We start from the raw sequence: 14,471 nt of genomic DNA, 5'->3' as shown, positions 1-14,471 counted from the left end.
TGTCAGTGTGGAGCGAATGTAAACACGGGTGTATTTGCAATGTAAAGCAGCACAGAGCCAAGCAACCTGTCTGTAAACAGGCCTTCAGTTCATATGAGGGTGGACATGTCATGGATGACCCCACTAAACATCCTGGTTAATGATCAGCTCAGCCTCAACTGAACTGAAAAGGATTTCCACCGATATGAGAGTTTACATGTTAATCACAGGCTGAAAAGAAAACAAGACATGGACAGCTTGCAGACAGACACACATGCAGGGGAGAGGTGGTGTCTTTATCCAGTTCCTGATGCTCCCTAGTGGCAAAACCGTGCATCACCATATTTAATAATGTGAAAGGATCTTCTCATTCTCTTTGCTTCCTCTGTTCTGAAGCTTCTGATAATGGCTGTGGACCATTCACTCCACAGTGTATTTTAGAGACACGTATGCATCTGGATCTTGTCTTTCTTGGAATTTGTCCATTTTTCTGATGAGAACAGGGGGCCTTCGACAACCGGCCCCAATGTCTCTGTATACTGTTACTACTATTTTGTTTGCATAACTGAGCTTTTTGTGAGAATCACATAGAAGAAACTCATACATACCTCTCATATTTGTACACAGTCAAATAAGCTTGAATCAGGCACAAAAAATGATGTGTATTCTTGAAGAATTTTGGCAAAGCTCTGTTTTAACAAGTGCTATGGAGTCACGTATGCCTTCCAAATTTATGTTTTGATACAACGTATCTTTAAAAGTTCTGCAAAATAAAGCGGCACTTTTTAAAATATTGATTCATCTTGGACATTTTATTTGATCCATATACATTATATAAAACCGGGTGGAGTTGGACTGATAAGGCATCGTAAATCCAACCTCCCCTTCATTCCTTTATTTCTTTTGTCTACATCCCTGCTCTTGCAACAGCGGGCAGCCCCAAGAATGTGTTGGTTTGGCTCAGAAATAGGGTTAACTCCCATAGTGTTGTTATAAAGTAGCAGAGTGCGGGATTTGATTATTACAATATGGGGTTGCGTTTGTGTTGTTGCCAGAGAGGAGGGTGGAATTATTACCGAGAAGGAACCTGATGAATATCCAATTTGTGGTGAAAGCATGGCTTTACTTCATGGAATCATTTCCTGATCAATTTACTATACTTGTAAGCTGTTTTCTTTTGTTTCTGAAACCAGGTGGATATGCATCTTTTTGTTTTGTTTTTGCAGATGAAACCTGTTGTATAATTTGGGCCTTTTACATTTCCATCCATCTCTCTTCTGTCTCTATTGGTCACATTCAGGTGTCGCAGAGTTCTGGAGCCGATCCCAGGGAACTATGGGTAAAGGAAACGTTCACTCCGTACAGACTACCATTCTAACAGAGGGCAAACACAGAGAAATGGTCACTTATTGACCTGTCATGCATGTTCTTCTTGAACGTATGGGAGAAAACCAAGTACCTGGAGGAAAACCCACACATGCACAGGGAGAACATGCAACTCTGTACTGAAGGGTCCAGTTCGGATATGAACCCATGACCTTGTCGCTATGAAGCTAACCACCATTCCAACCCTTGATGGATATATTACAATAAATTAATTATATATTTTCTATATATGTAAAAAAAAAAAATAATAATTTTAATTGTAAAAAAAAAAAAAAAAGAAAAAAGATTATTGTGAATCTTTTTAATGGTCAAAACAAGAAGTTTAACAAATAACATTCCCATATTATATTGTTTATTGGTTGTATTTGAAAATAAAAAGACGTTCAAAAAAAAAAAACATTCCCATATCGATTAATGATAAATTATATGAAACAGTGTTATTAAGAATTCCAAATAGGGCAAATTCAAATTAAATGCAAAAATAGAAGAGCATGGAACTAAAGTGAAACAAACATTTTATCATTTGAACATCATTCAAGAAACTTGGAAAAAAACCAAACATGTGGCTATCACATGCAACTCAGAAGAAACCAAAAAAATTGCAAGTAAAATTCATGGAAAGAAGCTTAAAATTCACATCGTTTTACGGCTCAGTCTTTTGTTACAGCTGGACACTGAATATTTGTGGTTGCCTTGTCAGAACAAGATGCATCATTTGATCTCCTCAAGCCACGCAAGTAAGTTAGAAATGTATCTCAGCAGTATTATATTGTATTTTTAACCTTTTCTCACCTCTGTTGAATTGGTTGGCAATTCGTTTAGACATTTGTCTTAATTGACCTAATATGATGTAAATTGCGTTGTTGTAGCTTTTATATTTGTGGTATTTCTTTATGGCCTCAAGCGGGTGCTGTTGTCACACCAAGGAAGGTTCAGGCTTAAATCTGGGCTATGAGCTTTAACTGTGGAGATTGCACGTTATTCCGATCACGTGCCTGTGTGGGTTTGTGATGGATTCTTCTAACAGTGCAACGGCATGCATGTTCGGTGAGTCGGTGACTCTGGCTTGGCTTTATGTTTGTCTTTCTGCGAATCAGCTTGTGGAGGGGACAGACCTTTTTCTCCTACCAGTCACCTGCAATATTCTCCAGCCTCCTTACCTTGGATGAAGCAGGTATAAAAGATGGATGCACATTTCATTCTGTCGAGCCTGCATAGCATATGTGCATTTGTAGATAATAAATCATGTTTTGTCTGATACCCCAATCCCATAGATTTGTCACTTTTTACATGAGAAAGAAAAACAAGGTAAGTTTCCAGTGGAACACAAAAATTTAAATGTCCCTTGATGCAGAGCTTGGAAAAAGAAAAGTACAACAGAAAAGCTTTGGAGTCTTTGGTACGTCAGTCTGATGAATTCCTTCTGCTGGCCACGTCTGCTCACCTTCTGCCGCCTCTAATACTGAACAGTAAGTCTGTGTGTGTGTGTGTGTGTGTGTGTGTGTGTGTGTGTGTGTGTGTGTGTGTGTGTGTGTGTGTGTGTGTGTGTGTGTGTGTGTGTGTGTGTGTGTGTGTGTGTGTGTGTGTGTGTGTGTGTGTGTGTGTGTGTGTGTGTGTGTGTGTGTGTGTGTGTGTGTCTAAATGCCTTCTGCATTTCTGTCAAAATTGATGTGCTGTTTTTGGTTGTACACCATTGATTTCACACTTCAAGAATTGGTTGATAAATGACAGAGAAACACAACTCATCACTCAGTTTCACAGATGTCTAAATGTTGCACACTTGAGCGAGTGTGCGTACACTGCGTACACACACACACTTCACACACACACACACACACACATCACACACATACACACTTTGCTCACAAAGCTTTTTGTTTTTGTGTTCTCATCAGCAGCAGAATGGTTCTTAGTTTGTGCCTGCCTCAACATTTTTTCCCTTGAAGATATTTTCATGGCTTCAACTACACACACAGACACACTGTCGCATTCCTAATGGAGGCATGATTTCTTTGTTCTTCCAAACTGTTAGCAGAGGCTACGTCTGACTGAAAGCTCTCATCCTCATGCTATCAATCCACAATAAGTACTCTAAGACTGAGAATGAGGCCAACAAGCTTTTTTTTTTTGTTATCATATGCTTAAAATCATTTCACATCTGTCAGGTGCAGTGGACTCCGAAAGATTCAAGGGATGGGATTTACAGTTTCAGAAAAAAAACAAAAAACCTGCCATATCAGTCTAAATACTTTAAAAGAATAAATGCACAAACAGAGTTTAATCTTTTGCAGGGAGGAAAATTAACAATGTAAATGAGAATGGAGCACTTTTCAAAGATTTTAACGTTAAGTCCAACATCATGTCCATACAAATGCTGCTAATTGTTTTTTGAATACAATTTGCTGGTGCGACTCTGCCGAAGAGGCTGCGTAAATATGCAAAGCAGCAGACGAAAAAAGGCTCGAAAGACGACAAGGAATGTTTGGAGAAAGAGAGAGCGGATCAGATCTCTTCACACCCCAACCCCTGAGACCCAGACTCAAAAACTATCAACCGTCCAATCCAGCCAACTGTGGAGAGGAGAGGACAAACTGTGTGCTGGTATGTGTGGGTCTGTTTGTGCATATTTGGTGTCCAAATGTGCTGTAGTGTGTGTGCGTGTGCGTACGTGCACGCTCTCAGACTGCAGCCTCAATTCTCAACCCTGAGTTCAACGCTCTGACAAAAAGAAAAAGTGCTCACTTGAGTCTAAGAAGACTTTTCCTCAAGCTGACAGAAGCTTTATAATGTGAAGAATAACTTTATCTGTTTCAGCATTTTATTGGAAAATAGTGTATTTGTAAAAGAATGAAAATAATGGTAACGCAAAATTAAACGTAACGTAAAATAAGGAAATATGATTATTTGTTTTGTGTCACCCCATTGTTTGGTAAATATGCGGCTCAAAAATAGCAACAACAAACAGATTTGCATCTTAAAAGAGTGCACCATGCTTAAAGTGCATACACACATCTTAATTGTACAGAAAACCAGAAGTAAATAAGAAGTATTGTCTAATGCATTCATAGGCTGAAGAGAACTTCGAAGCCTGGGAAGATTTAATTACCGTTATGATGGGACCAAGCTAAGACGTTTCAAATGTTTTATTTTTCAAATGCCAGGCTATGATACATTGGTCAACTGAATGACCATTGCTGCTTCAGTCCCATTAAAATGAGGGAACGGTGCCAAACTGCACCAACTAGAGGATTTACGTAGAAGGAAGAAGACTGGTGATTTCTTTATGTGCTGGACTCAAATAGCATAACTCAAGCCATCTTCCATGTTGCCTATTTAGCTAAGACACATGTTTCTGGACAGCAGGAAAAACAGGAGTATCCAGAGAGAATCCACCAACACATAGGGGGAACATGCAAACTTCACCCAAAAAGACCCCTAAACAGGCTTCCAGTGAGGCTCGAGCACCAGCCACTACGGCGCTTGAACATTACTCTTATCATTAAAGAGTTAAAACAGTGGAACGTCCGATGGTTTCTGACTAAAAGATTTAGGCGCCTAAATCTAACCAAAGAGAGTGAATGTGTCATACTTTGATTATAGGGCCCATATTGGTTCTCTTTTGCTTTTGATTACAGCTGACTGGGGTCAGGAGGAGGTGGAGGTGGGACCTCCAACCCTACATGTATGGGGCCGATAAGTACTGATAATGGTGTTTCAGTTGGGCCAACCCAATGAAGTGTGAGTCCACCTCTTTTTCAAGAGTAGATCTAGAAATTTCAAAAATACCGAGCTAATCAGTGAATCAACACGGTTTGTTTTTAAGCAACACATTATTTTGTAATGAGTTTGAAGCGCTGACTTTGTTGCGGTGTGATATTGGTCGGCTCCAGTTTATGATAAACTAAGCTAAACTGTTATTTGCCCTTACACACGTTTAAGAGGTGTCTCAGTCTTTAGAGCTTAAAAAAGAAAATAAGAAAAGCCAATGTGTTATTTGCAAAATGCCAACCCATTCCTCTGCTATGATTTGCTCCACATCAGGAAAAACCTCTGTAGTAGATTACGGCTGTTCTCACGACTTTCTAATTACTCCAAATTATAGCCGTATTGGCAAATAAGTTTGTTCAATTCCAAACTACAAGATAAATTGACCCCGAGCTAATTAATTTTCATTTATGGATTGTTCAATCAGTAGCTCTCTTCATTTGGAGTTTGTTGTGATCAGATCTTAAAGGAGTCAGACAATGCCGGTAAGCACTATTTTTCAGTCTGAAGTGGAAAAGAAGACATTTTGAGGAGGAATGTACTGAACGAGACTTTTTCCAATTAGGTGTTCTAACCTCGCAGATGGGTTTGAATTCAACACACAACAGATTGCCTGAAATCAGACTGTGTGAGGGAAGGGAGACGGGGTTTTGGGTGGGGCAGAGCCAGGAACACGAGGGGAAGGAATTAGGTAGACAGACAGAGGCAGACTGAGGAAGACAACATGGAGGCCTGGAAAGTGGATGATGGGATGAAATAAGGGGGCGGGGCTGAGAGATCACAGGACAGAGAGCGCTTTGACAACTAATGTGACATGCGTGACACTGTTTTAGCCCAAAGCAGCGTTTCCAGGTCGGGGCCGAATGTGTGTGTTTGAAGCGAAGAAGTGGGGAGAAAAACAGCGTTCACAGTCATGTTCTGTGCTGGTATTCATCACATGATGCCGCCTGCTGTCACACTTTAAATCAAGCCCTCACGCACTCCCCGACCCCCTCCCACCACACACACAATCACATTATGCCAACTAACCAATAACACACAGATATGAAGAAGTCATTTTCATAAGTGAGTCTGACTGTGACTGATACCATAATGCTTGAAAATGTTTACTTTTCCTCAAAAAAAATAAAAAAATTGCTTCTTCTCGTTCTTCTCATCATTATAAAGATAACACCACATCTTGTGATATCGGCTGTTGTTGAAAAGTGAAAAAATGGCAAACACAGATAAGTTATGTAAACCATATTAATATTATGGAACATACAAATAATTGTAATCATTTTATTTTACAAGCACTTTTGAAAACAAAGTCACAAAGTGCTTCCCAGTGATAAAAACAAAGTACTGAGAAGAAGAATAGAATATGTTTGAGAAAACAAAAAAAAAGAAAGCAGGCAGCTCTGATACAATGGACTGATCGTGACACAGCAAAAAAATTACTCAAATCAGTAGTTCAAGAGCTAGTAAGAAAATATATAGAGACGACATTTTTAATAGCATTTATGTGACACGTGATAACGTATGCAGAAGCATGCAAAAATGCTCAATACATACATACCGGAACTACATACAAAACATGCAAACAAGAGCATTAAAGTCGATTTCGAACCTATTAAAGCAGCTGCAGTATGTCGTGAGACTTGGTTTTTGATCATCCATACAATGCAGAACTTCTAGATTCATAAGGTAGCCACATTCACTATCAAGGCCGCATGCCTGATCAGCTGTCTTTATGATAATTGACCCATTACCCCCAATTTTATGCCACTTTCTGAGCTTTGCCTGAACTCGGGTCTTCATATTTGCTGTCCCTCAAACCACTTGTCTTATATCACATATTTTTTTATTCATGAACACAGCTTCTGAAGTGTGTTCATGCTTTTGTCTCCTCGGGCACTCGACTGTGTGCTGTGCTGTATGGAAATGAAATGTTTCGGTGGGTTCTGAAATCCAAAAGCACATCTGTCAACAGGACACTTCATATGACAAGGGGGTCATCCACATTCACTCAGCCATACATCAAAATATAGGTTTTCTTTTTTTTTTTCTTTTTTTTTGGTCCTCTTGTCTCACGTGGGGCTGTGTCTCTCTCCTCAGGCTGTTGTGGATTTGTTGGTCAAACGAGAGTTGCTCTGTTCGGAGCCTCGGTCAGTGACTTTGAGCTTCATGCATGACTGCTTCTCGTCCATCAGCAGCTCTGCTGGTATACACCAGCAACACAGACAGGACTGTGAAGGAAGAGAATTCAGCTAGAGCTCAGAAAACAGGGAAAGCATAAACACAACCTAGAATTTCATTTAAAAAGATGAAGTTGGGTGCAGATTTTCTGTTTGATAAACTTTTTATTATTATCATTCTGACAGTTGGATTGATGCCATTAACATATTCATTAACCTGGAGCAACCTGGTTATGAAAAGGGCATTGTGGTTCAATTGCCCATTCTGCCGTGTCCATGTGGCAAAGGGCAAAACAATGAACCTCAGTTTGTTCACAATGGTGTGCAAACACCTTGCATTCCAGCCATAGCCATAAGGTATGTGAATGTGTTAATGCACAAATGTAATTATTCACGTGGAAACCTCTTGAGACTACTCAAAAATGTCAATTTACCATCTGAGTAGACGTTCATACTGTTATTTGAATGCGCTTGCTGGCTGTAGTTCTGAGATTTCCATTATAAGAGTGTGACCTAATGTTCTGACCTTTTCAGCTGGTTTGGGCTGCAGCCCTGGCTAGTCACAGTAGCACACCTGTCAAATTCTGGCCCAGTGGGGTCACAGTGCTGCATGTTGTTGACAACTTCCTGCTCCAACATACCTGGATGCAATTCATTAGGTCCATATGCGGCTCTCCATATTTGGCAACAGGAAGATATTGAAAACATGCAGGAGAGTGACCCTCCAGGAGACGGAAGGATAGACTTTCTTGAACAGCCCTCACCACACATGAAAATTTGGACAGACATCACTGTGTACTGTAGCCCTCACTGGCACATAAGGAAGTTATTGTAATTTGGATAAATAAAACAAGTGAGAAACAATGTTGTTTTATGAGGCTTAAGTCCGTGCCAGGAAAACTGTTACCGTTGTTTCCTGTGTTCAAAGTCGGTGGGATCTTAATGAGCTTGTCATCAATCTTCTCATTAAAGTAAAGAACATATGGGCATCTTGAGGTGTCCTTTTAAGAGATAGGTTCCTTACCCTGAAACAGTTCTTGAAGCGCTTGCTGACCATGTAGAGGGCGATCGGGTTGATGCAGGAGTTGACAGATGCCATGTTGATGCCGATGTAATCCAACACCAAAAAGAAACTAAAAGGGGCCACAAGGAAACGAGAACGTTATGTTGCTCCTGTCCTTTTATGAACAAGCCATTTTTCTTCCAAAGGATCTTGTCCTCTCTGTGAGCTCATGTGTTTTCTTTCGTACCTCAGCAACTCGCAGCGGTTTGGATCTTTCTCGTCGTAGATGGTGAGCTTCAGGATCCGGCTGAGGTGGAGAGGCAGCCAGCACAGAGCGAAGACCAGAACCAGACAAAATACTGTCTTAGCGACCTCCCGCCGCTGAACGCACACAACAACATATAAATCATGGTTTGGCACTGATACAGGCATAATGAAATTTGGGGGTTTTATATTATTGAAAGCACTTTTTAAGTTTATTTTTTATTTTTTATATAGCTTAAACTCAAAATTAAATTAGCATTCAATTAGAAAAAAAAAAAAAAAGCTTAATCACAAGAGGTCCCGGATCTAACCTGTTTGAGATGGTCACTGAGGGCAATTTGAACGCCGTTCTTCTTCCTCAGCATCTCGCAGGTCATCAAAGTGTAGAAAATAGCAGTGCAGACCAGCGGCAGGCAGAAATATGCACCGAACAGCCACCAGTCCTTCGCTGACTTGTAAAACTAATTATTTAAACAGAAAAACAAAAAAAAAAAAACAGGAGAGCAGCACTGCATTATGCACAAACATCTGTTGCTGGAGAGCTTGAGTGAAAGGTGAGGCATGTCAGATGCAGATTTAATGGAGTGTATCCGGAGTCTGACCTGTATTGCACCGAAGCACCCAGGGGTGTGCTTCCAGTTGTTGTTGGCATTCTTTCTAAAAATCAATTTATCAAACGACCCTCGGTGGGATTAAACTGCTTTTTGTTATTATTTTGAGGTTAATGGAAGAAATATGAACACACACATTCACAAATCCACAGTTGTATTTTCCATTTCCCAGGAGATAAAACAGTCTGGCTGCGGTGCTTTGTTTCATTACTCCCTTTTTGACAGCGCTTTGTTTTTTTTGTTTTGTTTCTTTCTAACTCTATTCCACCTCTGATCTGGTCATGAAGTTGTCACAGTTTAACACCAATGTTAAGTATGCATATATTCCCAGACATCTGCACCTCTGTGTGTGTGCCTGCTTATGCGAGTATATATTATACATGTTTGTACGATGCACAGCTGTGCCAACACACAGGATTTTAATAACATCCCTCTTGAAAGTGGATGTGTTGCCGCTCACCCGCATGAAGTCACTTTTCTGCATGGGGTGCAGCAAACAGATCCTCAAGTGTTCTCCTTTGTAGTCCATGGTAATCATGTCAAAGGCGATGGCCTCTGGAACAGCCAGAAAGATGGATATTATCCAGATGAGCGCTATTTCGATAGCCATCCACTTTGGAACCCCGATTCCTTTGATACGACTCCACGAGGCCACGGCACGATACCTGAAAGATTAATCACACGCACAGTCAGTAATCTAATTTAGAGTTGGCTCTAGAAAATGTTTGACACTTTATAGGTGAGCGGTAACTGGATATCAAACAGTAATTGTGGCGAAGGGCAAACACCTATGGAGTTCGCTCAACTTCGCTTAAACACGCTTCCAAACCAAAACATGCCACTGGTTTTCTTTTTAAAATAGGTGATTTGATATTTTTTGTTGTGCTGGGAGACTAATTTATTTTGTATTTTTAATTTGTACAAAACCAAGTTAGTTGGCTTTGCGCCTGACTTTTATTGCCACAACTCATTTCAACTTGCACCATCAGTTGGTTTATTTCTGTGCAGGATGTCTTTTCTTTCACTGCTGGGATTTGAACCAAAGTCAATGATTAACCTGATGTGGCCACCAGGAGTGGCTTCTTTCATTCTAAGATAATCACGCAAAAATAAGAAAGATGTCGGCCTACTCCTTTAACTTTGTATGTGCAAATTAAAAAAAACAACAACAAGTGTTTTATGCAGGAAAGTTAATGCCAGCATGTATATTTTGAATATGAAATATTTTGACTTTTATGTTTATTGTAGGTAAAAGCTGCAGGGGAATTGTTATCTTTGGCTAAAAGGAGTAAGTGGGAGCATTTATCCATACAATGTGATTTTTGGCGTTGGTGTGGAGGTCATAGACTCATACTAACCTCAGTAGGATAAAGTATCAAACATCTTTACTAACTAAACAAACAGCCTGTCTCTGTCTGCATTTTGTCTGCTGCTGCAAGACAACAGCATGTGGGGACTGCAAGTTTCCAAAGGCGATATATTTCAATCTTTTCTTTCTGAAGAGGTCATGGTGTATCATAGTAGTGAGGCCAGAAGCCAGGTCAGAAGTCATTCCTCCTACATTTTTCTCTAATCTGTGAAAAATTCTAACACGATAGAAAGTGAGAGTTTGGTTTGTCTATTTGTTTTGGATGTTTACCTGTCAATACTCAGAGCACACAGGCTCAACACTGTTATCCCCACCGAGGATTTCTGGACAAATGGCACCAGCTTGCACAGAGTCACGCCGAACGGCCAATCCTCCGCCAGGAGCTGGAGAGAGACAGCGGCACAGAGAGTTGATGACTGAGTTAAACCACGGTAGCCAAGTGAAGCAAATTGTCTGGCTCCACAATGTTTTTGCCGGCCGCAGGCAACCAGTGGAGATGAGATATGCACAAACCTGAACTTATCGGTTTCTGTGAGGATCCAGAACAGTTCTTTTTTTTTTTCCCCCCTTGTCAGGTTTAACATTTTGGTCTTTTCTCCACAAACACATCGAATCCTCTGTGCCTCTATTTGACCTCCAGGCATGGTAACTGAGTGAGGCACTGTTGCTCCTGGAGACCAGCAAACTGCTAAATGTGGGACTTTTCTTTGAGAAGCTGACTGGAATGTGAGTGCAAATCTATTGAAATCATATGTGACCCTGCATCTCTCCATACCACCCTGTCTGTCCTGTCTCTGCTTTGGTATGCAACTGTGTCCAGTTGTTTTAGCATGCTTGCTCCCTTACCCAAATATACAGATAGTTGGGTCTCTCTCTCTCTCTCTCCCCTAACAAAATGAAGTCAAAAGATAATAACATGCCAGAGACATAGGGGATGTAGAAGGGCTCAGAGGCCTGTGAAGTAATAACATTTCAAAAACTACTTGAAAACCCCCCACTTTAATGCCTGCGAATGTGTATTTTCATTATGTGGGTGCATAGGTGAGAATTAGGTGCATGTGTGCGTAGTTCAAAGGTCAATTAACAGCAGAGTATTTCATTATTACCATAAAAAAAAACATACATTACTTGAAAAAGAGTTCACCAAGCCGAGGTCCGAATAAAATAGAGTTGAAAATTAGTTTCATAAGCTCTCAATTAGTTAAATAGGTGTCTCACCTTGTACACATTAATTGGAATTCCGATGATGATATGCAGCAAGTCTCCAAGTGCCAGGCTGGCGATCAGTATGTTGGGCCCATTGCGCATACACTTATTCTTATAGATTATCCTCAAAAGAGTGGAGTTGCCAATAATACCGACAACAAACACCAGGCAGGACACCACCGTGTTGATGTACTTGAAGGTGTCTCGGATTTCTGTGGGCCCAGAACACATTGGAGGTAGGCGGCGTCGCGGCATGGTGATGTTGGGCCTCACTGGGCTCTGCATGTCTCTCTCTACGAGCCCGGGTCTCTGGGTAACACCAGGAGGGCTCTCAGGCACTTGCTTCTTTGGATCCAGCTGTCCACTGGCCACGAGTGTATGGGCCACTAAGAGGAGCAACTGGAAGCAGAGGATGTGAGTCTTCATCTTGGAGTGTGATTTCGGAAAAATTGGCTTTAATCCAACCAGCTGATCCTCTTGAATCACGCCTGGAACACAAATTATGAGGAAATTAAAGTGTGTAAGCCTGTTGTCTGGCTCCGACATTATTAGCCTATTAAATCAAATAATCTTGCAATAAGAGGCTGAATACTTGATTTCCTTTTAGGATTTTTATTCGAAAGAGTTTGTAATTCGGGTCACTCAATTGTCTGTCATCTTTACATAATCTCTTTATAATCAAGTTAAGACCAAAAGACCTACCCTACAATAACTCTACAGACATTTTTCAGCCGGTTTAGAGACTGCATGAAAATTTGTTAAAGAGTGTAAGCAGAGTCTACAGAATGACCGGCCTTTTGACAAATTTGATTTGATTTTCATGGCCAACTAAAAACAAAATGTAAGTAACGAAGTGTGAGCAGGAATTGCATCTTCACATCCAGTTTGTGAGTCATATGATGATTTAACGTCACACCACAGATTTCTAGATTTTGGAGTGAGTAATTAGGTATAGACTGCTTTTGTGTGTGGTGCACTGTGTGTAATAAATGCAGGGAATTTTGCATTTGTAAGCATGCAACGAAGGGATCCATTTTTGAAAAGCAGTCTTTAAGATTGATAAAAACTGATTGAAAACAGTAAGTTTGGTTCCTAAATCAGTCAACGGACGCTCTCCAATTGCTGATGTTAAAACGTTTTACTTACTCCAGACAAATGTAGAAATTCTCCAATATCGTGTCTCTTAGATCAAACTTCCCCCTGTAACTCTGAGGCTCTCAGAAAAGTGTGAGATTCCCACAGCAGAGGGGTGGTGGTCCAGCAGTGACAGTCCAGTCATCTCCAACAGCAGCAGTTCTCTCAGCCACCCTTTGAGTAAAAGAAAAAAGAAAAAGACATCAGATCTGTGATCCAGAGGCTCCAGTTCTGTCCAGTTGCTCAGATAGTTGACTCCTCTGCAGCTACTGGCTGCTGAGTGTTGAGTCTCAAGAGTCTGTGCGTGGGGCAGATCCCCACCCTCCCACCCCTCCTCCTTTTAGTGCCGAGGTGGAGGCAGAGAAGGAGGAGGAGAGCAGTCGGGATGTTCACAAGTTACTCCGTGTTTGCCAACGTTTATGTTACTTCAAGACATTTTTTTTTTTAAATCATAAATGATTTTAAAAGTAATTACAGTGTGGTTGATTTATATCTCCTGATAACATCAACTGAAGACAGCTGAGTAGTTCAGCGTTGCACCTCTGCAGGTCTCTTTTTGCAAAAGGGGGGAAAAAAAATCAAACCAACACCGCTTCAGTAATTAGCGAGTAATAACTGAGTCATTCCCCTTGATTTACATGGAGAACAATCAAATCAGTATTAGCTTTATATAGCCATGCAATGTTCCCCAGGGTGTCTCAACAGAAAACATGAATAAATTGTCAGCAATTTGTAATAAAAGAGATCTTTTCTTCACTCGGCGATAAAACTTGAACCTTCTGTCCTCAGTCACACACACATTTCCTGAAGTGGACTGTTGGAGGAGCACGTTTAATATTTCTTTATATAGCCTTTCTCTCTTGCATGTCTCATTGTGAATGGTTTTCTCTGGGTGATCTGGTTTCCTCTCATAAACAGGTTGTGGCTAATTGGTGATTTCTCGGGTGTATCTGTTGTAGAAGATGAACGAACGCCAAATCTACTTCATCTGTTATTAAACAATTTAGCCACGAATCTCGGGTATTTCAGAACGACAGTGAACGGTCAGCAGTTGTTCTTTTTCCTGCTATTTTTGTTTGGTTCATAATGATTTTAGGACTAATGTTAGTCCTTTGGTTTCAGTTACTATTGAGTCATAGTTGTTGATAAAACATGAGCTTATCTTTAGTTGTAGTTATCAGATAGATTAACGAAAACAGAGTTACTCAGAAAACTTGGTCTCCTGCATCTTGAGGTCTTTGACGTCATCGCATGTTTGTTTTTCACAGATAAACGTGTCGCCCTTCGGCATGATAATCATATAAAATGTGGTGTCGTTGTGGTTTGAAGTCGAACGGTTCTTTGATATCTGCTCATGTTTGAAGATTTTGTTTCCTTATGCTCTTACATGGCTGCACATCGATGACCTCGGCTGGGTCTGTTCTTCACTGCCTGTAGACCACACCTGAATTGACCGCGGCTTGATCCTCCCCCTGAGGATCTAATTTTCTGAGAAGGGTCTTACTCGCAAGCCAGATGGTCGTCAGCTCCAGATGTGTTTCTGTCGATAGATTTAACATCTCAGTGGAAGCTTAAGA

The 14,471-nt window shown here is 40.7% G+C and overlaps 1 protein-coding gene across 1 annotated transcript; it reads right to left on the bottom strand.

Annotated features, from left to right (window-relative positions):
* Positions 1-6,222: 6,222 nt before the first annotated feature.
* ednrba (endothelin receptor Ba) lies at positions 6,223-13,534 on the bottom strand. The gene is made up of 8 exons (XM_080465098.1): positions 12,907-13,534; positions 11,773-12,248; positions 10,825-10,937; positions 9,646-9,850; positions 8,886-9,035; positions 8,558-8,691; positions 8,332-8,440; positions 6,223-7,358 (listed from the first exon to the last, which is right to left on the bottom strand). Exons 2-8 carry the CDS (start codon positions 12,184-12,186, stop codon positions 7,224-7,226), a joined length of 1,260 nt encoding a protein of 419 aa, XP_080321224.1. The 5' UTR covers positions 12,187-12,248; positions 12,907-13,534; the 3' UTR covers positions 6,223-7,223.
* Between the last annotated feature and the right edge of the window lie 937 nt (positions 13,535-14,471).

Source organism: Lipophrys pholis (genome assembly GCF_963383615.2).
Source record: "Lipophrys pholis genome assembly, chromosome: 1".
Classification (NCBI taxonomy): Eukaryota; Metazoa; Chordata; class Actinopteri; order Blenniiformes; family Blenniidae; genus Lipophrys; species Lipophrys pholis.
Note: the sequence above shows the minus strand (reverse complement) of the source record. Positions and strands in the feature narration are given on the sequence as shown.

What these genes read in the sequence shown, in the direction of transcription:
- ednrba (XM_080465098.1), bottom strand. Translation starts at nt 12,186, where the DNA reads ATGAAGACTCACATCCTCTGCTTCCAGTTGCTCCTCTTAGTGGCCCAT. An exon ending in TTCCAATTAATGTGTACAAG is followed by an intron (nt 10,938 to 11,772) that starts GTGAGACACCTA and finishes GTCTCTCTCCAG; the next exon opens with CTCCTGGCGGAGGATTGGCC. An exon ending in TGTGCTCTGAGTATTGACAG is followed by an intron (nt 9,851 to 10,824) that starts GTAAACATCCAA and finishes TTAATCTTTCAG; the next exon opens with GTATCGTGCCGTGGCCTCGT.